We start from the raw sequence: 25,474 nt of genomic DNA, 5'->3' as shown, positions 1-25,474 counted from the left end.
CCGGAGCGGAAGCTTCGAATCGGCTCTGTAGAGATGGAGAGATCTAGTAGAGGCGGCGCCGATATCCGAGACTTGCTTTGGAGTTCCTCAGGTCCGATTTCGTTCTTGAGCTTTTCGAGAGTTATTTTTGTAGCTAGGATTTCGATTTGACTTCTAACATGCACAGTAGTCAAGTTGCTCCTCACTAACTTTTTCTTTCCTTGTAAATTACTCACTAATGATATTCTACTTTTGTAGGACGGAGACATCATAAACATAGATGTTACTGTCTACCTAAATGTATGTTTCTGATTTTATGATTTTTATGATTTTCATCTTAGCTCATTCCATCCTTAACCTACTGAATTTGATCTAACAAAATGATTTTATCAGTAATCTGTTCTAGTTTGTAAAATTACTGATTTTACATAAAGAATCATATAGGTGTTACTGATTTATAGAGAACCAAGTATATATTAGTTATCTATAGTTTATTGTGTGAAGTCATTACAATGAGTGAAATTTAAGACCTGAAAGGTGATTAATAGAAAGCCTCACTTCATAATTGGATAATGAATGGCATGATTCAATCGGTGGGGTATTTCAGTGCATTGGCTGCTTTTATCATTATCTGTTATTTGATAATGAATGTACGATGTTTGGTATTGTTTTTATCTTCCTTGTCAAGGTGGAAGCTCAACTCTTCTTCATACTCTATTATGTCTTTCTGTAACAGGGATATCATGGAGACACATCAAAGACATTTCTTTGTGGGGAGGTCAGTGATAGTGTGCAACGCCTAGTGAAGGTGAGCTTTTTTCAGCTTGGTATAATTGCACCTTGTGGTTATTATCAGAATTCCTCTGAACATGTGGAAAATTGATTTTTGTCATTCATGTCCATTAAATATTATCTTGAAGGTGTTCTGTAACAGGCATTAAGCCTGCATCTGGGGATTCTCCTTTACAGGTAGTTTGATTTTGAGAGCTCTATTTTGACTTTATTCTTGATATTATCATTACTCTTCTAAGTTGGATCCCTTATTAGTTTATAGCCTTTAGATTTTATCTTTATGGATGCATATAAATATCAACTTTGATGCAATCAGAAGTTGGTGATGGGTATTGGTAGAGGTGTGGACTGGATGGTGGTGATGATGATGTATATTAGTGTTCTTATGCCTATGATAATCAAGATGATGATTAATGTTTCAACTGCTTTAATCTTCTTTTCCTTGATGCTTTTTGGTATTACAGATTTTGATTATTAATGAATGAATAGCTCATGGTGGTGTGTACGGCATCATCATATTATAATCATAGTTGTCTCGCAGCGTTCTGCTTCCTAAAATTATTGTTATGTTGTTAGCCTAGCATATGAAAATACATTGTGGTCGTGTTCAATTTATATGCCTTTTAGCTTTGTAATTTGTAAAGTAGATCATATTTATATACACATGCCTGATATGAAGTATATATGCATCCACTGTTAGTAGACTATATAATCAACTATCGTCTTGTCAAACATTAAAGAAAAGTTCATCTTTTTAGGTAGCGTGGGATGTGACCCAGATCTGCTTCAAAATGTGAGATGTGTCAGTCCATGTTTGGTCGAATTGGTATCGAGCACACCAAATATTGATCTATCTCCCTACTTGCCTCCAAGAAAGAAGTTGCGGCTTCAACAAAACCAAGACTATTCTCTTATTGGCCAACTGCCAATATCGTCTGTTTACGACTCTTTTTTTTTTTTAGGTTACCTTGCTAACACCCAATAGCCTGTATACTTATTCAAATTTGTAAACACATCTTCAATTTACTTTGGCTCAGATCACTGAAATTAGCAACCAAGGCTGGTATGGATCTCTAATGATGATATAACAGTGACATGCAATGTGCTTTCCTAGTGACTTGGTTAGTAACTTGTGTACAACAGTGACCTAGATTGTGAAAATGAGAAGATCATCAGTGACTTTGATAGTTACATGGTCAGTGACTTGTAATTGACTGTGACATGGCTAGTGGCATAGCCAGTGAATTGAGGTTAACAGTGATCTGGCCAATGACTTCACTGACTAGTGACATAGCTAGTGACTTGGTTAGTAACTTGTGTATAACAGTGACCTAGTCAGTGACATGCAATGTGCCTTCCCAGTAATGTCGCCAGTGACTTGAGGTTAACAGTCACTGACCATGTCACTAACCAAGTAACTGTTAGTAGCCAAGTCACAAGTTAATAGCCAAGTCACTATTAGTCACTATTAATCACATGTCACTAACTAAGTAACTGACCATGTCACTAACCAAGTAACTGTCAGTAGCCAAGTCATAAGTTAATAGCCAATTAAGTCACTGTTAATCACATGTCACTAACTAAGTAACTGACCATGTCACTAACCAAGTAACTGTCAGTAGCCAAGTCACTGTTAATCACATGTCACTAACCAAGTAACTGTCAATAGCCAAGTCACAACCAAGTAACTAAGTCACTGACCAAGTAACCGTCAGTAGCCGAGAAATTTTGAAATGATGGAATCCAGAATTTTATCAATTCAATTTATTAATGATATTTTCTTACCTCTTCAATTACCAGATTTCATAGGTTTTAATTACGATTTCAATACATTTTCTTTCCATTTTTGTGGATCCAATTTAATTTTTGACTTTTCTAATTAACTTGTTAGTGTAAGGTAAACTAATCTTCCATTAATTGTATCAAATTCATTTATTAAAAGAGTTGAATATTACTTTAATTTACCAAATTTGATGGGTTATAATTAAGATATTAATATATTTTCTTTCCATTTTTGTGGAATCAATTTTAAATTTGACTTTTTTTTTAATCAATTTTTTTTTTAATTTTGTGGGTTAGAATTATGACATATATATATATATATATATATATATATATATTTATACCATATTAATTCTACATCAAATATACATATATAAATTTCTGTACGAATTATATATATACAAATATAATATAATTATATATATATATATATATTCATACACACAAACACATATTTGTTTATAATTTTTTTTTGAAGAATTATATATATATATATTCACAAACATATATATATAATTATATATGTAACGAGAAAAAGAAAAAGAAAACCAAAATAATATATTTTATTTTTACATGAAAACTAAAATAATTTAAAGTCATTAGATTTTGAAATGATAAGATAGTCTTTTTACTCAAGAATTACATGACATGATTTAACAAATAGGTGATGTGTTTAGGTGATATGGCATGACACCTAGAATTGAGGCCACAAATCATTTTCCTTAAAGTAAATCGTGTGGAATTGCATGTTTCCTACATACACAACATATAAAAATCCTTTTCGTGTACTTCCCCTGTCCGAAATGATAGCATAAAGGAATGAGCAAATATTGTGCTTAAATTTGGTTTCATGGGCAATTATATATAGAATTATCCATCATCGATCTATCTAGATTCTGCAACAATAGTGGTGGGTCATTTACACTAGCCATATTTATTTTCCTTTTGGCCAATGAGACTAGCCAATTTCTAATTGTTTCAATCAATGCCTTGGTGGTACACTATGTTATCTTTCCCTCTCAACAATCTAGTAGTGATCACTAGTATTCCACTAACGTTTTGTCGCAACAATAATATGCGGAAGATTACACTAAACTTCATTTGGTTAATATTTTCTTTCTTAATTTCTAGACCTTAGTTGACCACAACAATCTTCTCAAAAAAAAAAAAAAAAATTGACCACAACAAATTTTCAGAACCTCTGCTTCGGAGCTGCAGAATATGGAGCCGATTTCCTCTTTGATTTTGGTGGAGCCTTACAAGGAATTGAACTAAATGTCTCAGGGCGCAGGCAGCTTTTAGGGGTCAAGAAGAACAAGGCACATTCCTCCACTGATCTTTGATCTGCAAGACCATGAATACAATTGTTTCTTATGTCAAGGACACCCTTTTTTATCAGCTTTCTACATGCTATCCCTGCTCCAGTAAAGTAGTTGTTTGACAGAGATAGATTGGCCAAATTCCCTAGTTCACAAAGCACCTCCGGCACTCGTCCATAGAGAAAGTTCTCGGCAAAGTTGAGCTGTTCTATCTTGTCCAAGCATCCCAATGAACACGGCAAAGGGCCGGTCAACAGGTTGTTTCCGGCATCAATTACAGTGGCATCTCTCAAAAACCCTAGTTCATAAGGGATGCAACCGGTTAACAAATTGTTCAAGAGCAGCGCTTCTACCAAAGTTGATGAAGCACTTCCGATGCTTTTTGGGATGGGGCCGATGAACTTGTTGTTGGCTAAGGTGAGATAAAGCGCTGGTGTAGCACCAAGATTATCAGGGAGTTTTTGTATGAAATTGTTGTTGTTGAGGAAGAGAACATCCAGGGTTTGCTCGAAAATTTCGGGTGGCACGGATCCGGTAAAAGAGTTGTACCGGATGTCCAAGAATGAGAGACTATTCATGGTGAGTACTGCCAAGGGAAAAGGGCCAAAGAAGTTGTTGTTGCTTATGTCAAGCTCATAGAGGTATTTGAGATTTGCAATTTTTGGTGAAATGATACCTGAGTATGTTGCATATTGTTATCATGTCAATCTGTCAAGGATTTGAAACTACAAAATACGACTGATATCGATCGAAATATCAAAAATTGAAAGAAACTCTACAGAACTTCCAGGACATTATTACAAATCCAGACTATATACCTGAGAATTTGTTGGAGTTAGCATGAAAGAGTGCAAGGTCAGGAAGTTGATCTATGAAGCCGTCAAGAGTTGGAGCACTGAGTTGGAAGCCGTTGAAATCTATGGAGGCGAGTGCAGTGGCGGTGACATTGTCCGGTGGTTTGTCACAGTAGAAGCCCTTGTATTTGCATATGTCAGCGCCAACCCAGGTTTTGGTGATGCCTAATGGATCTGACGTGATGATGTTCTTGAAGGATTGTATAATGGGGTAAATCAATGATAGTCTTTGGTCTGAGAAGTTCAAGAGTTCAGGGATTAATGGAGGTAATAGTGATGGAGTCTCATGGTCTGTACAAATTACAGTATTGAAGGAACAGGGAAGGATGATGACGATGGTATAAAGTAGACGCACAAATGGTAAACAGAAGCTTCCCATTTGAGAATCAAGATTAGAAGAAGATGGTATTATCTAAACGAAAGAGATAAGTGTTTTATAGTTGCGTTGATGCGGTTCGGTTGTAGAGGATCTCAAAATCATAATTATATATTGCAAATGTCTGCTGCATATGCTTAGCAACTTTGTTAGTGGATTCAAACCTAATTAAGTTGCGACAGTTGGATTCACACGAGATCTACTTATACAAGCACGTACGGAATTAAGCGTCAAAGCCATAATCGATTGATTAAAGGATAGAGAGATCTCGTGTGAACCTATACATTCTCGAAGTGTGTATTACTAGAATTGTCAGCATCATCTTTTGTGAAGATGATGAAAGATGATGCTCCAAGTTTTCGGGTCAATGTCTTTTGGTTTTGTATTAGTTACAGGGAAGACTTAATTGGCATCACCCAGACTTTAGTGTGCAAGGGCAATCAGTGCGCCGTCCAATAGGAAATTGTGGGAGGTGTTGTTGGCTGTTAATGGAGGACTGGAAAGTGGAAACTACTGAAGTGATCGCTGATATTGAGTGCAACCAAACCAACAAATCTGAAAGTGAGCTCGACTCATTCCAAGCGAGAGAAAAGGATTATTGGGCCATATAACAATAACCACGTGTGCATTTGGTTTATTGGGTGATATGTTTTTGCTAGCTCATTCCGACGTCGTCTCTTCTCCCCAGTTATGCTTGAAGGTTGTCTTATGATGAGGCATTGTCTACTACTCTACTTCATTGTAAGGAAGAATTTTTGGAGGTAACAGAAGACTCTCGGAATTACTTGTTATTAGTAGCCTGTCGAAACTGACCATTTTTGTCTATTGTCTAGAGTTTGAACATTTTTGGTTCATGGTTTCTGTAATCACTAATTTTTTAGAAAGTTGGTTCTTATGTCTCTCGATGCATTTTTTTCTGATGAGATGAATGAAAATTTTATCTTTGTTTTTAAAAGAAAAAAAAAAACAAAAAAATAAAATCTAAACCTCACTCATATTAACTTATAAGATCGTTATCATATATCTTTCGAGCTTCATAGGCATAATCGACCCTGAAGCATTGATGTAGTCTCTTAAAAAATGGAGACAAGTTTGTAATATTTTATATTCACCAATGCACAAGTTTGCTCTTGTCGTGACCTAACTACCGAAGTCAAATGACTAAGTTTATGGGTAAGTTGTGACCAATGCAAGTTATCACCAGCCAAGAAAGCAACTTAAAATCTCCAAGTCGTGGTCATTGATAAACCATATACGGCCAAGTCTTGGCAACATATGAGAGTTGTGACAGCCAAAATTTGGACCCATATAACCTTAAGCAATGTAACTTGTAGTCGACTTAAAATTGTAGGAGTGAGATTGGATGAGGCTTGATTGGGACAAGTTTTTTTTTTTTTTATTAAATATTTGTTACTACATTCGATCACGCCTTGATCGAGGGCAACCCTAACCATAGCTCTCACCTCGTTCACTCTCTCAAATTCTCATGGAGATTTCCAGAAGCCTCACTTTTCTAGACACCCATCCCATCCTCGCCCTCCTTCGAGTCTATTCCTTCTTCTTTTTCTTCTTCTTCTTCTTCTCTGAGAACGAAACGATATCAGACATCAACACACATCCCCGCCTTCTTCTTCTCTTTTAGACTCTTCAATTTTCTTCACCAAATCACACTCGTTTGAAAATCGAAAACCCTCATTGTCGTCTCTATGATTCTGTCTCCGATCTTCAATCAATGGATTACGATTATCGGAAAACCTCATCCTACGATGCCCAGATCCCGCCCTACCACCTCGCCGCGTCATCACAGCTAATGTACGGACAGCCAAAGCCGTCGCCGGCGTCAACAGAAACGAGTTGAAATGTGTTCCGAGGCAAGAAGTTGTTGACGCATCTCAGCACTTAGGGCATTAGTGGCCCTTGTAATAATTTCATCCAAGTATTCGATCAGACCCAGCTTGTTTCTGTTTTCAAGTTCTCTTCTGCATTTCATTTCTAGTTAATGTTAAGTTTTGGAAACTGATTTCTGGGTTTTGGAAAAGTGTTTGAGACATAGCTTTGTCAAGAACTATGACCCTAAACAGTTTTTGAAAATGGGCAAGACATTAGCTATTGATAAAGACATAGACTTGGCTTTGAATCATGAACTAATTTAATAAAATGCTCTTACGTTTTTGAAAACAATGCAGATACTGTGATGAGCATTCAATCTGGTTCATTGTCATTGGCAAAGGCTCAAATTGTTTGTTTGATTACTTGGGTTTTGGGTATGATCTAGAGTGAGATGGCAGCGACTTTGGAGATGGAAAAGTTTCTCGTCTATGCCATGCAACCTTCAATTTCGTATTTCAATTATCAATTATTTTGATATGGTAAATTTGCATTGCTTTCGGGATTGGATCTTGGTTTCGATTCACGAATCTGGGTTTTAGGGTCTCGTAATTGTTTATGTAATCATGTGAATTTGAAAGTTTGAAGTTTTGTTTGATGGGTTCGATGGATTCTGGTTGTTCTTTTTGGGTTTGTAGCTATTTTGTTGCTAGATGTCCTGGAAGAGGAAGTAGATAGGGGAGAATCTGACCAGGTGGAGGCAGAAGACGCAGGAGGTGCAGAGGTCGCGGAGGGTGGCTTGGTAGAGAGAGACAAAGAGGAGGAGGAGAAGAAGAAATAAAAAAGAAAGGAAAATTAAAAAGACAGAGAACAATTAAAAAAAATGAAAAAAAGATGAATGAGGGTATAATAGTCAATTTAGGTATGTTGAGAACCTATTGTGTGAGAATTAGAGAAAATAAGGACTATCTAGTTTAATTTAAAAGGTGATGGACTAAACTGTTTTTCTAGCAAAAGTTTGAGGAGTAACAAGTATTTAATCCTCTTTTTTTTTGTAGAAATTTCCCACCCCAAATCTCTCCACTAGTAAAAGAAATATTATAACATATTACCTAGATTAAACTAATAGGCTAAATTCAGATCACTGGACTTATGGACTTATGTGTGTGTGTGTGTATATATATATATATCCATTAAGGGATCTTTTTTTTTTTTTTTCTAGGGATAGGGCATTAAACTAACTTGTTGATCACATTTCGGCATCTCAACCGTTTAGCTTTTAGGTCCTAATGTGTAGATCATTTCTGCAAATTTTCAGCCAAATCGGTGATCGTTAAGGTATCAAACTAGATTAAATCAACGGACGAACCAAATCTGTCAAACTTGAACCGTTCATACTTATAATCTTAAATTGTCAATTTGAATGCCTTAACGATAATCAATTTGGCAGAAAATTTGCAAAAGTGATCTACACATTAGGACCTAAAAACTGAACGGTTGATATATAAAAAAATGAATCAAAAGTTGATCTAATGCTCTATCCATAGAAAAGACAAAAAAAAAAAGGATCTCTTACTAGAAGGGCCCTCTATATATACAGGGCCTTGTACACACACACAGTGTGTGTGTCTCAACCGTTCAGCTTTTAAATCCTAATGTGTAGATCATTTCTATAAATTTTCAGCCAAATTACTGATCGTTAAGGTATCAAACTAGATTAAATCAACGGACGAACCAAATCTGTCAAATTTAAACCGTTCATACTTATAATCTTAAATCGTCATTTTAAATGCCTTAACGATAATCAATTTTGCTGAAAATTTACAAAAATGATCTACACATTAAGGCCTAAAAATCGAACGATTGAAATGCAAATATATGATCAAAAAGTTGGTCTAATCTCCTATCCCTAAAAAAGACAAAAAAAAATGGGATCTCTTACTAGAAGAGCCTTGTGTGTGTAAGAGCCGCCTCTCTGAAAATGACCACACTTAAATTAACTAATGGAACCTCATCATTATTCTATTTATTTGCACCTTAATCGGTACTACAAATCAGGTTACATTGCTCCATAAAATTATGATCGAAGTTATAAACATTAACGAGTAAAACATATATGCATAAGAAATTGCAGATCAAGACCCACCATGACTCATCTTTGATGAGTCCCCTATGAGCATGAAGATCACGGATTATGAGGTTTAAGAGTACCATAGCTTAATGGGGCAGAAGCTTGTCCTCGATGTTCAGGCTTCTTCTCATTTGAATAGTGCGTTTGACAAGGAATGTAAAGCATGGACCGCTCGTTGGGACAGTGTCTGGCCTTAGAGAAGAACCAACCACATTCACTCTTTGATCTTTGATCTGGAAGGTCCAAGATACAATTGTTCTTGACGTCGAGAAACCCTTTCTTGATCAGTTTTCTGCACTCCGGTCCGACTTGGGTAAAGTAGTTGTTTGCTAACGACAAGTTCCTCAAGCCGGGCAGCTTGCATACCAACTCAGGCACTGTTCCATAGAACTGGTTGTTAGCCAAGACCAGAATCTCCATCTTGGCCAAGCAAGCAAAGGAATGAGGAATTGGGCCTGTTAAGTAGTTGGTGCTCACATCGAACAAGGTTGCCTGGTTAAGTTTGCCGATTTCCCATGGCAAACACCCTGTTAAGCAAGTTATTAGATATCAATATTTAACAAAACAAATATGTAGATACGGATAAGGTCTTTCTTGCTAACTACGAATCATGTCTGACGACTACTTAATATATCAGATATCTAGCAAGAGAACATCATCATGCTTGTTGAATATCCATGCTAGATATTATATGAAATTAGGATCGTAATGTTTTAAGAGAGAATTTGGCAAACATGTTTAATTTGTTAAGGACACGAACATTTATCGAGATTGGGGAGCATTTATACCTGAGAGTTGGTTGTTGAGGAAGAGGACCTCATAAAGCGTTTTTGATGCTTTGCCAATGCTATTTGGGATTGGACCCCAGAACTTGTTGTTGGCAAAAGTGAGATAATGTGCTGGTGAGGAGCCAAGAGCATCAGGAATCTGCTCAATGAAATTGTTGTTGTTGAGGAAGAGTACATCAACTTCCAGGAAGAACACTTGGGGTGGAACTGACCCATAGAAATTGTTGAACCGGAGATCTAAGAATGTCAAATTTTTGGCACTTAGAACTTCATATGGGAAACCCCCATCAAGCTTGTTGTTGCTGAGGTCAAGCTCGTAGAAGTATTTAAGTTTTGATGTGTCTTTCGGGACTGAGCCTGTGAAATTGTTGGAGTTGGCATGGAAAAACACCAACTCTTGTAACTGGTCTAGGAAACCGTCAAGGGGAAGGGTTTTATCGCCGGCCAACAGTTGGCCATTGAAGTCTACTCCGGCGACTGCCATTTGTTTATCGTCAGGGAACATTGCACAGGTGAAGCCCTTGAATTTGCAAGGATTATTGCCCTTCCATGTGTCTCTGATGTGGTATGGGTCGTGGACGATTAGCTTTTGGAACTTACGAATTACTCGGAGGGCAATTGCAAGTCTGGTGTTCGGAGGGGGTGGTGGTCGCGGTCGTGGTGGTGGTGGAGGTGATGGTGGCAGTCGTGGTGAAGGTGGCGGTGGTGGTCGCGGTCGTGGTGGTGGTGGAGGTGATGGTGGCAGTCGTGGTGAAGGTGGCGGTGGAGGTGGCGGTGATGGTGGTGGAGGAGGTGACGGCGGCGGTGGTGATGGAGGTGGCGGTGGCGGGAATGGTGGCGGCGGGCAAGGAGGAGGCGGAGGGGAGGGCATTCTTCGTATTCGGGGGAGGGAGCAGGAGGAGGGCTGTAGCTGCCGCCACCACCAATGATTATTTCCAAGGCTTCTCTTTCAGCACCTTCAACTACATCATGTTGCAAACACAAATGTAGCAGAAGTAGTGAAAGCAAAACTGAAGCAAAGAAAGAATTGTTGGTACCCATTTTTGCTTGCACACATTACGAATCTAACAGACAATGTCATACATATATAGGAGAGACTAAGGGAGACTTGAGAGAAGAATAGTCAAGGTTCACGAGCAAACAGCTAGAACTAGCTCAAGGTATATTTTGTCTTGGGGTTGAGAGTTGAGAGATTAGGGTAGAGTGGAAGTTGGGCACTCATTATCAGACAGCCAGACAATTTGTTAATGCACTATTGTTTGCCACTTTGATTCCTCTACAGTACAGAATTTGCTATCAAAAGTTTGGCCTCACTAGACTCAAGGTACTTGCGCACATATCAAATGGACTTAGTACGATGTAAAAGTAAATTAGTTTAATACAACATTAGATTAGTCTCAAACTAGTCTATTAATATCTTGAGCCAGTATACATATGAATTGAACTAATTTACTTCTTATATCATTACAATAATATCCTATAGACAACCCCATAAGGCCATAATCATATATAAGAGTGGTATATATACGAAGATGAAAATCAAGATGAAGTAGAGGAAGAAGGTTTGAAGTTTCAAGAGGGGATTCCAAGACAAATACCCACTCGAGCATTTTGGACCCAACTTGACGGCAGAGACGGATAGAAGAAGAGGACGTAGGGCACTTTTGCACAAAATGGCATGTCAATTTTTTGGGTTTATTCCCTCATTACACATGGGGAGAGTTAACGAGTAAAGCCACCACATCTAAAAGGTATGATGACTTGCAAGTCTTTGCTACATCAATAATGCTATTTGGTTTTTTAATGGGTACCACTTAAATTTTTAATGGTTTTGACACATGGAAGCCAATGATTGGGAATTAGGGACGAAATTTGATAGAAAAATAAAATCATTATAACTCGAATATAAGCATTACAACAAAATGGCAACAATAACAGCTTGATCTATAACTCGTTTCTCTTTTTTCTTCAGCAAGACTTACAAGGGCAACATGCTAGAAGGGTACTCAGAGGAAAATTCTTTTATGTACAGGCAATATAAGTGAACCAACAAGTTCAGCAGAGCTCTGAACCGTTAATATATATATATATATATATAGATAACATTTTTTTAATAAAATATACTTGATATTATCTAAACTTCTATTCTTATTTGTGCAAATGCACGTAAGTACAATAAATACTATGTTTGAATTACGGAATGACTAGCTAAAGAAACATTAAACTTTAGTATTTAGAAATATTATCATTATGGAGATTCTTATTGTTCTCATGGTTTAAGAGCCTTTGTTTTTATATACAAAGTTTTGAAATTTAAATCTTTAATTCTTGGATCCTCCTATGTCAAAAGTAAGAAAATAATCAAGTTGACGAATTATCGGGATGCCTTACATAACGTGTCGGTTTCTCATTAATTTAGGATCGCGGAGCTGTAGGACCCCACCTTTAGAATACCACAAAAAACTTAGATCTGTACCTTGTGATTTTGAGTTGACGAGTTACCAGATGCCCTGCACGGAGTACCACTGATATGAGTCCACTCCGGGCTTGACTCTCAAAATTATTGGGGATTGATCACCTCAACAAATTAGTCATGAACCTTTGACATGTTAGACTGTATGAAAACAGAAATCTTCAATGGAGTGTCAGAAGAAGTTGATAGCTAGCCGTAAGGTTAGGCAGGCAGGCTTGACTCTCCAAATTATTGACCAATTAGCTAGTTCCCATGGACATCACCAGTCTAGTCTTTCTAAGGGAAAAGTAATTAATATATTGACGCTAACATTAACCAGTCATGTGTCTTTTCCATGTTCTACTCTAATATATAACACGGAATGGCTACATTCAATGTTAAATTAGTTGCTCTTCTCAAAAAAAAAAAAAAAAAATGTTAAATTAGTTGCACGCCCGTTCGTTATCCAGCAACCACTACATGAAGCTATAGTCGTTGTATTCAATGGCGGATCCATGATTGTGTTTATATAGGGACAGAATGGTAATATGAACTGAATAGAGAGTAAAAGTGGTGGGGAAGAAAGCATTAAATTTTGATGAGACTTTGCACTATTGTACGGTATGTTTTACTAGGAAAAAAAGAGAAATTTGTTTTCACTGAGGGCAGCAGCCTTCACTTGTCATAGTGTATGTTCGGCCCACCAGTGGTTGCATATTGTTGATGCATTAACAGTTTAACACTCTGATGAATGAAGAAACTCAACAACTTCAAATTTAAAGAAGATCGATCTATTCACAACCTAGTTCCTTCTTGACCAACTAAAATGACCGTGCACATTCTGCACCTAGGCATAAGCACGTGTTTGAATTCTGCGAAAAGGAGTACTAGTAGTGTCACTTTTAGAGATAACTTCCAATGAGAATATTTTAATCAACAGCTATGAGACCTATTTTTTTTATTATATTTATGTCAATCAACCGTTAGATATTTAGATATTCATTATAGATCATTTATGTAAATTTTTAATCAAATTGAAAATCGTTAAGGCATGAAATGTTTAAGTTTGACAGATTTCGTTCGTCTATTAATTTGATCTAGTTCGACACCTTAATAATTAGCAATTTGGAAAAATATATATATATTTTAGAAGTGATTTACTCATCCATACATAAATATTTAATAGTTGATTTGTCATAATGTAATTGAAAAGTAGATCTCAAATTGTTGATTAAAAAGTCCCCATGAAGTCTTCATTTTAAATGTCTACTCTTCGTGTCACATCTATGTTCAAAAAACTTAATTTTGTCAGATTGATCATAAGGTGGCTCTATATATCATGCATTAGAAGATAGATTTCTTTCTATCCCATGGGACATTAATTAGATAGTATGCCAGTTCTCAAAGTCTCAAACTCATTATTGCTACAATCCAAACATACATTTTCAGAAAATTAGGAACACAGTCACAAAGAGCATGCACAGGGATTCAACATTGTTCAGGGATTAACTTAATTTGATCAATTTCAATACTAGGGCAACAGTAATACTAAAAACAATTTTGCATGAATTCTTAGTCGATCACTAGCTAGGTGAATCTAGATAGCTGATTAAAATAAACTTTGAGGATTCACCTATAGCTGATTAAATTGAGATATTTTATCTCGCTCTTTTGTATGTGGTGTCTCTGTTAATGATTAACTTGAGAATATCCATCACACAGCTATATATATGTGGAACAGAATCAACAGGTGGGCCGATACCCAACACACAAATGCACACACATACAATGAGGGAAGAAAACGAACCACAAGATGTGGAAGTATTGCCAAAAGGTTGAATAATTAAGTAAGAGAACAAACAAAAAGAGTTCCCCTCACTACAAGGCAGAGCTTGAGGGATCCTAGCTAGCTGGCAAGTGCTTCAGTCTTTTTGTTTTTTTTTTTGTTACTTACATGGTGGGGCATGTTAGAGCCAAAGCATCTACTAAAGCTGCACATCCGATCCTTCACTTGTTCAATTTAGACTATAGTACTCACTAGTTAGAGATCCCACGCTTTGCTGCTGCATTCAAGTCGTATCAAATGCTTTCTTTCTAACTGAACTAACAACTAACAGTAATTAAATAAAGTTCAGTTTCATACAAAAAGGATGAAGTTCAGTTCCTTTCTAACAAAAAGGAATATCAGAAACGAAACCAAAATCAAAAAAGAAAACTCACTGAGCAAGAGTGCCCAACTACTTTTACAGCTGCATGTGAGATACCAATGCACAATTAAATGTCAAGTTCCTGCAACAACCACAGTTTCAAAGCCATTATACTCAATCGCTCATCTGATACTCCATCGCAAGAAGATAGTCAGATGCATCTGATTGTACTCACACTATTGACATATAATAAATACACTTGTTAGCTGTTGCACAAATGCGAAAATCTGCCTGCAAAACTCTAAATCAACACAATAACTCCTTACGATGCATAGTTCGACTTTGTTGAGAAGTTTTTGAAAAACTAGGAGTCGGACTAGCTTTTGCCATATAGCTCTGTTAATGAATGTTAAGTTTTCTATTCTTATAATGAATGTATTACCCTGTTATTTGGTTAGTAGTAAGGTAGGAGGAGAAAAGAAAACAGATAAAAGAGATGAATTAATGGATGGAAATCTTCTAGTAGAGAACAATGATGCGGGCATGATCATGGTAAGAAATACCATGAGAGAAACTGCTAATTCTATAGATCAACCATGGAAAAAAAAATCCCCCATATCAACAAAAACAGTGAGCATTTGCATTTGTCAAATATGCTGGACACAATTTTCAGTCACAGAAAAATGTAAAGTGAAATGTAGCTTGTCCTAGACAGGTTTAAAAACAGATCCAGGTCCCGACATTTTATACAATACTCATGTCAGTATTATTTGACATGTAAATACTTGAATTAGGATTGTGGATGGCAGTATAAGCACATTTTGTGTTCATATGATGCAGAGAAGAAGAAAACATATATAGAAATGCTTTTTAATATGAAGTTGGCTTTACCTTACTGAGGCCTATTCCCATAACTCTGTTGGCATGATTCAGAAACTGAAGTCCAAAAGTATGTTAGTGGCCTCATAATGAAGCAATACATAACCTCATACTAAAATCCAGGCTCCTCTTGATTTTATCTGTGACTCGTATCAAATTAAGTAAACAGAATTAGCTAATGAAACTTTGGCCAGAAAGGCATCGTATGGGAGGAGCCACTTTAAAAACTTCAAATGTTGCAAAGTTCATACCGCACAGCCAGTCACTTTGGTACCATTAGACATGAACTCATAACCAACATCTGTAGCAATAAACACAATTCGATTAATGATATTTCATGTGGTCCTAAAACAGTGAACCATTCAAGGATACCAGCATGCCACACACATATATGTTACATAGAAACAACTATGTAGCGCATGCTTAAACTCCAATTTCTTACATTCATGCAATTTAAGATTAAAGATTTTGCAGTGAAGATTCATTAAGCAGAACGGCAAAGTGGATCCATTTATGAGTTCAACTTCCAATTGATAAAGTTCAGACTAAACTGACCTTGTGCAGACTGAGAAGGAAGAAAGATATGTATCTGTAATGCAAAAAGATTACCCTGCCGTTCACTCAATTGCCAAACAAAACAATATGAGACTCTTTACATTTATTTGCTGCTTATTTCACCAACATATAATTTATAGATTTAGATAATAACTTGCAAGTTGTAAGCAATGATTAATTTTTCAAGACTGCAGGCTCCACACCTGCTTCCCTTCTTCTTCACAGTATCCTACCAAAGAGACCAAGTTTTTATGGTGTAGCCTTCATCTCAATTCTATCTCGGTGAAGAATTCTTTTTCACCCTGTAGGAATCCTTCTTCTTTATGGCTACAATTGTGTTATCAGATATGATATCTTTGTAAACTTTCCCATAAACCACATTTTACTAACAAAAACATGACACTTGGATAAGCAAATTCCACATCAGAAAATACGGGTGAGGTCAGAATTTTTGTAGATGCTTTAGTCCTAATTCATGGCTCAGAATAAAACCATTGTAAGTTTGGTTCCTAAAGCTGAGAGACCTCAATCAGGGATGCAGTTCAGAGCTTATGTTATACCCTCTACAAAGTGGTATCAAAATTTGGTGTCGCTATATTAAGGCACAAAAGTCTTAATTCAGTCAGTTGATCTCCATAATTTTTCTTCCCAGAAAATAAGGATAATCAAAGACTTCCTATATATATTATACAATTACGATATCCAAAGAAACAAAAACCTCCCTATTAATAAGTGAACAGTATGCCACTGTATATCAGAAAAAAAACATTCATAGTGCATATCAAGTTTCTGTCATTTAAATTTTCAATTTGCATACTGAAGAGTAACACGCTATTGTGAATTAGAACGATATCCAAAATGATAGTCTGAAGAATTTGTACTTCTAAAGTTATCATAAAAGTAGCCTCATATCAAACTGTACTGAAAAACCTGATCTCAAAGATCAGCATACCTCTGCAAGTATCTCTGAATTCACATGCTTATGACATCGAACACCTCGAAAATACATCTCCCCACCAGTAAATTACTTACCCAAGCAAACATTCAAGGGGACTTCTGAGTCATCCACATGAAAAGCTACAATACAAAGCCACTGTGAGTCCATAAATGCTTAAGAACAGAAAGGAAAGGAAAGGGTACACATACATAAAGTAAAATTCAAATAAGGAGAAATCGTATCAGCTGAACAATCAAACAAAACTGCTATGTGAAAAATGATTTTATTTTATTTTTGTCTGAGGTACGTGAAAATCAGTAGATATAACCAATAGAGTCCATTATTTTCTTAGATATCAAAGCCCCAGCATAACTCACTGAAACTCGGTAGCGTAAAAAGGAAAGAATAGGAAGTTATTGAAATCCAAAATCACAGATGGATGAGTAGCAACTACCAAGCTCTATGTTCCTACTCGATTCCATATTCAGCTACAAAACCATGATGAGAATCCACTGTGGCTCCACCAACTTCTGGAAAGACAACTACATAATAGCCCCACCCAAGAAAAAAGAGTGCATGTATCATTAGTTCAAATTTTTATGTAATAATTTTGGGTTTAATTATAACTTTATAACAAATTCGAGACGAATGTCTCTAGATATAGGGCATATAAACTCCTCTATTAACTTGTCAATCATAGTTTTGAAGCCAAAGTCATCAAGAACAACACCATATTTGTTCACTGTGTTAGGTCGCATGATTCCGAATCTTGTCTCATGACCCACCATTCAAAATTCTCGACGTCAGCAAGCAAAATCAAGAAATCAGGAAAACTAATATATCATGAACCCGAAATGATACCTGTAATACTGACAATTCGCAGAAATGCGGTTGAAGCATTTCAAATGTAAAGACTCCAGGAGAGGGTTCGACCAGTTCGCCCATTGCAATTCTAAAACTATTCTCTGTACCCTCATTGATGGCATTGAGAAATGCGGGACAAAAAAAATGTTCAGCTTGCACGGTGTATAATTCTTGTGTAGAAACTAGTCAAACTACAAAGAGGAAAAAACAATAAGCAGGAAGGAAACATATGCATATATGAATTCAGTGGCGGACGCACATAGGGACACGTGGGGGCGGCTGCCCCAGTGAGCTTTTGACATTTGGCAACTGAGTATACTTTTTTTTTTTTTTTAAATGTTAGCTACGTTTCAATGTTTAATATATACTAGCATACGTGCCCGCGCGTTGCTGCGGGATTTGGATCATTTGTGGCTTTTTTGTGATCTCTAGCAAAGATACCCACGCATGCTGCGGGATCATAGTGCCTTTTCCTACTGCCTAAACTTGGGAGAGAATATAAAAGACAGAATTGTTTTCAATATCATCACTGCAGAACATCTAAAACAAAAGATAAATTAGATCATGCCCAATCTTTGAGATCTTATCAAAGTTTCCAATATCGACAGCTGGCAGCATTTTCCATTATAGTAGCGTTCAAGAAATAGGCTATCCAAGTTTAAGTTTAACTTGGTTACAGTTGCTGCCGGAACATTTTCCAAAAAATAATCGTTCTACTTGCTCCCATATCTATAGTCTGATCATTCTTCATTTCTCCCATATCTCCCTTACTTGATAAGCTTTTCATTTTATTTGCTGAGCTATGATCACTTTCTAGAGCCTTCATTTTTCTTGTCATCTTTTAGCCTTTAGGTGCCATAACTGTATTCAAAAGCCAAGCTTACATTAAATTGCAAAACATCAGAATACATTCTTCTTAAAAAAGCAATCAAGAAGAGCAGATGAGTAATGTTAACCAATAGGTTTTGAAATCGAGGCTCTCAATTAATCACAGACGACAAAACTAACAGGTTTTTTTTTTTTTCCTCTAATCCTAAATCCACTTTCTCAGCAACAAAACAACGGAAAATAAAGTTCATAAACTATATAACTAAATAATTTGAATCAAACAAAGATATGAATCTTCAATGCTCTACCTGACTACAATTCAACCAACTAACTAAAAAGCAATTGAAATAAATGCTAATACTTACCAAGAAACCAAAAAGCAGCAATCCAAAACATAGAAAGTTTAATGAAACGTGGAAGCAAAATCAATGTAATTAGAAAACTTAGCTTGTTAGTAGCACTGAGATAACTAGCAGTGTAAATTAGTGCTTCCTCTCAATAAAATCTGCAGTGTAAAAGGGTCATTGATATAGCACAGGAGGCACAATAATTTGGTAGAAATCAATATATGCAGATATCAGTCATAGACTCATAGTTGCTAAGTAATCTGGACCCTTACTTTGTTAAAGGGAACAGATTTGAAATAACAATATGTTAGAAATTGCAGGGATCTTAATGTGAATTGCATTTGTTATTGCCAGAAGGTTGTTGTCGACAATTACCAATTTGTTGAGAAAAACTGGAACATCTTATTATGGGCTGCCATGGAATAGCAGGTATAATCTTTTTATTGTACTTATGTAAAACATTTTGTTACGTCTTGAGGTCCTGATCACTATATATCATTGATTAATTAATATCTCTGTTTATAATGTTCTGACTCTAATGAAGAGGTTCAGTATCAGTTTCTACTTAATGTCATGTTTAGCTCCTAATAAGAGCTACCTAGGCATCTTAAAAAGCAGCAGGCACACAAACCCAAAGAAATTAAAATGATCTTCTCAATCCAGAACATCCAGTCTTCTTCCTCTAACTTAATTTCATCAAGAAATAAGGAAACTAATGATCAGCAAACTTATCTATATCACCAACCAAATTTAGCATGTCAACTTGCTTTTTCAGAACTCTAATTAACCTTTGCAAAAATTGCAAATAGCACGAAGATGGAAGCTGAAGAAAGGGGATGAGACTTGAAAGGGAAAAAGCATAAGGAAACATAATATTGCTTGAGAAAATGTAGTACCAAACTTCTAAAGTCTAAACCCCTCTTGAAAGGCATCATTTGGCTGCCTACAATTCAATAGGATGGAAAGGCTAAGTTTCAAAAGCAGCAGCACTCAAGCCAAAGTCATGGGCACTTTAGTATCAATACACTACTAGAATTTTTCTCATATACATCGGCCAGAAACCGATGTAAAAAAAAATTTGTACCCATGTGTTAGTGGGTGATGTAAAAGATCACAAAAAAATAGACATCGGTTAAAAACCGATGTCCCATATAATAATAAACATCGGATTATGTTCCAGAATCGATGTTAAACTGCTATTATGATCACAAATTTGTGTTTTTAGATATTGTTAAACCTTCATATTTATGCATTTAAGGCTTAACGAAATATAGGTCCAACAACACTAGTATTCATTTTAACATCGTTACTCATTCTAGAAACGATGTGTTATATTCTCTTATACATCGGTGTTTTTGAAGTTTGCCTACTGTTTATAAGCTTTACGGGTACTTGCCATATATCACACTATTTAAGATTGAATCTACATTCTTTTGTATTACGCGACCGATGTTCATTATTCTATTAAACATCGTTTCCTTTTATGAAGTGATGTCCATTTTTCTGTTAATTAAACATCAGTTTTTGAGGTTGGCACCGATGTTCATACTTATACTAGACATCGTTTTTCGTTTAATAAATCGATGTCTATTGATTTGTTTTACATCGTTTCTTACACAATGTCGATGTCCATTGCATTGTTTTACATCGTTTCTTACTTAATAAGTTGATGTCCATTGAGTTGTGTTACATCGTTTCTTACTTAATAACTCAATGTGCACTGAAGAAAGAGACATCGATTTTTGTTTCCAATCTGATGTATCATCTCTTTAATGACATTGTTTTTGACTTTTAATACTGATTTGAAATAGACGTATATACATCATGTCTTTTACATGAGCATGATGTCCACTAACTTTGTAATTGCTGCTACAAAATCAATCTAATCCACATTTGACAACATGAAATCCCAAATAATTTGAATATGCGGCATTGCATTAATTTGTATCCAACATCAAAGATGTTAGTAGTTCAAAAAATAGGCAAAAAGACCCCAACCTACTTCAAGGCTAGCCTAAAACATACCATTGACATAAGTGTACATGTAGTTTTGTTCACAGTTGCTGCAATAGTACAATGTACTACTCCAAAATGGTTCACAAAAAATCTAGCTAGCCTTACTCAAAATCACTTTGCTAGTCAGCATCTATAGCAAAGTCTGCAAATAGTCAGGCACCTCAATGCGCACCTCGTCAAGTTGTTGTTGGGTGTATCCTTTCCGAGTCGACTTTGCTGCCCACTAGGAATGTATTTCATAGCGTAAGTCATAATCATCGGGTAAACGTGCTATTTATAATTAAACTAAAGTTTATATCAACTATAATGCATACACCTTAGTCGGAAACGAAAACGTGTCATCATTTATAATCTCCTTCATGTATCTCATTACATAATAGCCACAAACACAATGTCGATTGTTTAGGTACACCCTATGTATTCACATTATTGAATTAGAAAGACATTACCATACTAAATCGATTTGGTATCCTAAACAATCAAGGTCCAATAAAAAGATGCCATAGATCATGCAATGAAGTTTGATACCTGGAAAGAAATGAGTCGGGGATTTTGGAAATCTTCCAATCTCCTTATTTATCACAGTAGCATTCTTGAAGTCCTTGATGCACTTTGATAGGTAAGATGTCACCTTGGCAACTATTTGCTTATCTGTCAGTACTAACAACTCATTGGCACGATACTGCACAAGAAAATTGGATCAGACAGAAGTCCGGTTGAACTTATGAAATTAATAATTACAAAATCAGAAGAAAGGCAGGAGCATTGGTACTCACAAAATCAGCTTATAGCACTATTACTGTACTATCTTTGTGGTCATCATGAATTACATTCAAATCAAAGAAAGACCACCCAAACGAATCATCAAAACCTGAGCAAGCATTGCTTGCATTTGGAATGTTCACCTGATTATGTGGTCCACAACAAAGAATCAACTCCATCAAATCATGACCGAAAAAGTACCATCGACTGACTTTTTATATTAAAATTTTCCAGATTAAAGTGCCTAATTAGCAAAGTAGGCATTAGAACCATAATTGAAATCTAAAGCATAGTAGAAATAAAAGCTAGAATCAAAGGACATGCTCAGTTTCGTTTGGCTCATAGGAATCTCGTAAAATTCCCCAGTTCACATTAGGAGAAAAGGTTAAAATGTAGAGAAGAGTCATTTAGACAAGCTAGATAGTGACGTTAAAATTAAAAATTAAACTTCCTCTACTCACCTTCCTATCGAGCCAGAGCTTAACGGAGAGTACATCGATGGTAGCCAGGTTCGAACCTTGACAAATTCCTCCCTCGTACACAACACTGCACTATCAAGTACTGCTAATTAAGGTAGAAATAGCAGGAATAGGGTTAATTTAAGATCTAACATGCACTTCACAGTCTTATACATGAAATGAGCTCTAAAACTAGTATATGGACTTCCCTATGTGAATGATAGTCAGGACGAACCTAGTTTCACTGTAAACGTAACACTATTATATCTTGTAATACTAATTGATTTGATTTCAATAAAATAAAAAAAACCCTGATTTGTAATAAACATTGGATCACAGATATTTGCATAAAACATTCTGAGATTCAATAACAAAATACCTATTTTCAATAAGTTTCTGAAGCGTGGAGATTCCAACAGCTAGGACAACTGCGTCAGCACTATACATTTCTTTGCCACAAACTACTTCAGAAATACAGCCAGTTTCCTCATTAAGCAAAAGGTCTGTTACACTTGGACCTTTCTCAAACTTGCAACCTTTGGTTGTCATAGACTCCATCCACGACTTAAAGATCTTTTCCCTAGTTGTTCCACAACACAACACTAGATCAAAATCTTTCTGAAAAAAAATATATGATTACATTTATCAGGAAGGAGAAAATACAATTGAAAAGTGACAAGTGAATGGACTTATTTAATACAATTATTACAATAACAAAAAAGACGTGATAATTCCATGCTAAGTGTACTAGAAATCTCATTATGGGGAAATCTTGTATAGGTAAAGTAGAGACTTGTGTGGTATTTGGAATAAGGAATATATCATAGGACTTTAGAGAGGATACTTTATGAGAGTCATGAATTTTTTTATTTTTTATTTCCCAGAGTGATAGTTTGCTGCGGTCTTTATTTTCCAAAGATGGTAGAATTTGATGTCAAAAACTCATTATGGACTCCTATGACTATTAGTCAGCCTCCACTAAGATAATACTAATAGTATGTGAGAGCTTTATAAATGATTCTGAACACTTAAGAAAACCTATCAAACCTGGTGAGCAAGGATGTAGGATAGCAAGCTCAGAGTAGCAGCAGCACTACATTGTTCTGCTGGTGCAAACAGACCCACTTGAAGCAATGGTGCTAGGACTTTCTGATAAAGCTTTTGTGAGCAGCCAAACTGCGTAAAGAGCTCCTTTGCAGTAACTACCAGTAAAACCTCTTAATAACTTCTATTTATTCAGACATATGTGATAATTACTAACCCAAATGCTGAAACTTACTTCTAGTGATAGAGATCCTTACTTGAGTCATATTGTCTCCAGGCGATATCAGTATTGTCAAAGTCGATTACTGCAAAGAATATGCACTTATGAGTTGGGAAGTGCATGACTCACAAGAATTAGATGAAATGCCTTCAAAAATTTCCTCAACATACACTACAAGCAACTCTACGCCGCAATCAGTTTTTGCCTTTCCAAATAAAACAATTGAGTAACATTTTGATAGAAGATATATGAGTAACAGAATTCACTAGGATTTTATACAATATCCTTCAGCAAATAATTGGTAATTGCTCATTAGGCATTGAAAGTTTAAAACCAAGCAGGGAAACTATACCTGCAGCCATTAAAGGAAGTGAAGTTAATCTATCAACCAACGGAAACTAAACAAACTGCACGAAATGCACATTATACCGTCTCATTCATCACCAAAAGGCTGCTAACTTTTCCACTGGAATTAGAAATGGCACACAAGAGGGTGAGCAAATAATATATACCTGTAAATAGTACAAGGTTCCTGATGGAGTTGGCAACTGAGGAAGGTCTCGAAATACCGGAAATTCAACCTGCAGAACATTCTTGCCAGTGTTAACACATCTCAAAGCCTCTAAAATCAATCCAAATTACATTGTAAGCAAGAAATGCCAATACAAAAAAGGTGTTGATTACCTCCAATCCCTCAGCTGAATATTGCGCAAACTTAGTCCAGTTAGTGAAGGGTTTAATCTCCAACTCATCAACAAGGCTGAATATATTCCTGTAGGGAAACCAATAACCTAAAACAGCAGTATCATAATATATCAGAATCCAACAAAGTGAAAAAGTATTGGTAAAACCAACTTCAGTAAAAACAAGTGAAAAACATGTATGATCAGCATAACCCAGTTTCTAAAATCCAAAAAGTAACAAAAATGCAAAGCAAAAAAAAAAAAACAGAAGTTGATGTTTACCATGGATACCCACATCATCAAGACTACCATTTTCAAGTACAGTAACATCAAAGCCCTGGCTACAGAAACCTTCATGACTAGATAACACAGTTCGAAGCCTCCTCTGCAAGACCCAAAACCTATAACTCAACAAAAGTGCAAAATTTTCCCAAAATCAATAACAAACAATGAGAAGAATCGAAAGAGAGCAAACCAGATATGGAGAATGCCCAGAAAGCTCAGAACATGAATGCCCAGAAAGCTCGACTGCAGCCCACAAAGCTTCGGTAGATGAAACACAAATCCTTAGAAGCAAAATAAGAAACAAAATCAGATCATTGAATTAAGGACTCACAAATCCTTCGAAGACATGCATTGAACAAATTCGTCAATTACCTATGACAAAAAACTCAAATTTTCTCCAAAAGGTCGGCCTCGATCTATGATTCTCTTCACCGTCTTCGAGCAGAGGAGCTGGTCAGAGGCTGAAAAGAAGGAGGACGAGGCGGTTCTGGTTGTGATTGTAGCCGGAGAATGAAGACGAGGAGGAGGGTTGTGGTCGGAGGCAGAGAACGAAGAGGAGGATGGTTTTTGTCGGAGGCGAAGAACGAAGAGGCTGATTCTCTTCACCATCTTCGAGCAGAGGAGCTGGTCCAAGGCAGAAAAGGAGGAGGACCAGGAGGGTCGGGTTGTGATTGTAGGCGGAGAATGGAGACGAGGAGGAGGGTTATGGTCGGAGGCGGAGAACGAAGAGGAGGATGGTTTTTGTGGGAGGTGGAGAACGAAGGAGGAAAGGGAGGTTTGGTTGAATAGTATTAGGGCAAGCTGAAGTCAATGTTAGTCCAAATATGTCTAAGTGTGGGAATGAGTTTTTCCTCCCCGCGCTTCTTTAAAATTTTTTAACTTAGCCGCTCAGCGTTTTTCTGAAAATTCAAACAAAAGTTTTGTCACCGGCTAATTTCAAAACCGATGTCAGTTATATACATATAAATCGGTTTTTGAGGAATCGATGTTAATGACATTGTTTTACATCGCGTGTATTTCTCACCGATTTAATTGTCATGATGTCTATGAGCATAATTCTAGTAGTGATATCAGCTGCATTGGTAGTGGTTCTCTTTATGGGTCCAATTATTACATCCACTACAGCAGGAAAAAAATGGGTAAAAGGTG

At 36.3% G+C, this 25,474-nt stretch overlaps 1 protein-coding gene, 2 long non-coding RNA genes and 2 pseudogenes across 3 annotated transcripts; 1 reads left to right on the top strand and 4 right to left on the bottom strand.

Annotated features, from left to right (window-relative positions):
- Positions 1-247: 247 nt before the first annotated feature.
- Positions 248-1,766, top strand: LOC121050194. Its single transcript, XR_005802312.1, has 3 exons — positions 248-279; positions 668-787; positions 1,530-1,766. It is a non-coding gene; the product is annotated as an uncharacterized LOC121050194 (long non-coding RNA).
- A 1,698-nt stretch (positions 1,767-3,464) lies between these two features.
- LOC112172487 (uncharacterized protein At4g06744) lies at positions 3,465-5,194 on the bottom strand. Its single transcript, XM_024309846.2, has 2 exons — positions 4,691-5,194; positions 3,465-4,548 (listed from the first exon to the last, which is right to left on the bottom strand). Exons 1-2 carry the CDS (start codon positions 5,103-5,105, stop codon positions 3,746-3,748), a joined length of 1,218 nt encoding a protein of 405 aa, XP_024165614.1. The 5' UTR covers positions 5,106-5,194; the 3' UTR covers positions 3,465-3,745.
- A 3,726-nt stretch (positions 5,195-8,920) lies between these two features.
- Positions 8,921-11,041, bottom strand: LOC112173370 (annotated as a pseudogene).
- Positions 11,042-14,135: 3,094 nt separating this feature from the next.
- LOC121050248 lies at positions 14,136-17,226 on the bottom strand. Its single transcript, XR_005802465.1, has 4 exons — positions 16,834-17,226; positions 15,578-15,627; positions 15,339-15,466; positions 14,136-14,589 (listed from the first exon to the last, which is right to left on the bottom strand). It is a non-coding gene; the product is annotated as an uncharacterized LOC121050248 (long non-coding RNA).
- A 4,049-nt stretch (positions 17,227-21,275) lies between these two features.
- On the bottom strand, positions 21,276-24,934 carry LOC112173493 (annotated as a pseudogene).
- Positions 24,935-25,474: the final 540 nt, after the last annotated feature.

The sequence above is a fragment of the Rosa chinensis genome, chromosome 6 (genome assembly GCF_002994745.2).
Source record: "Rosa chinensis cultivar Old Blush chromosome 6, RchiOBHm-V2, whole genome shotgun sequence".
NCBI classification, from domain to species: domain Eukaryota; kingdom Viridiplantae; phylum Streptophyta; class Magnoliopsida; order Rosales; family Rosaceae; genus Rosa; species Rosa chinensis.
The sequence above is the reverse complement of the archived record's forward strand: the minus strand, read 5'-3'. Positions and strand labels throughout refer to the sequence as shown.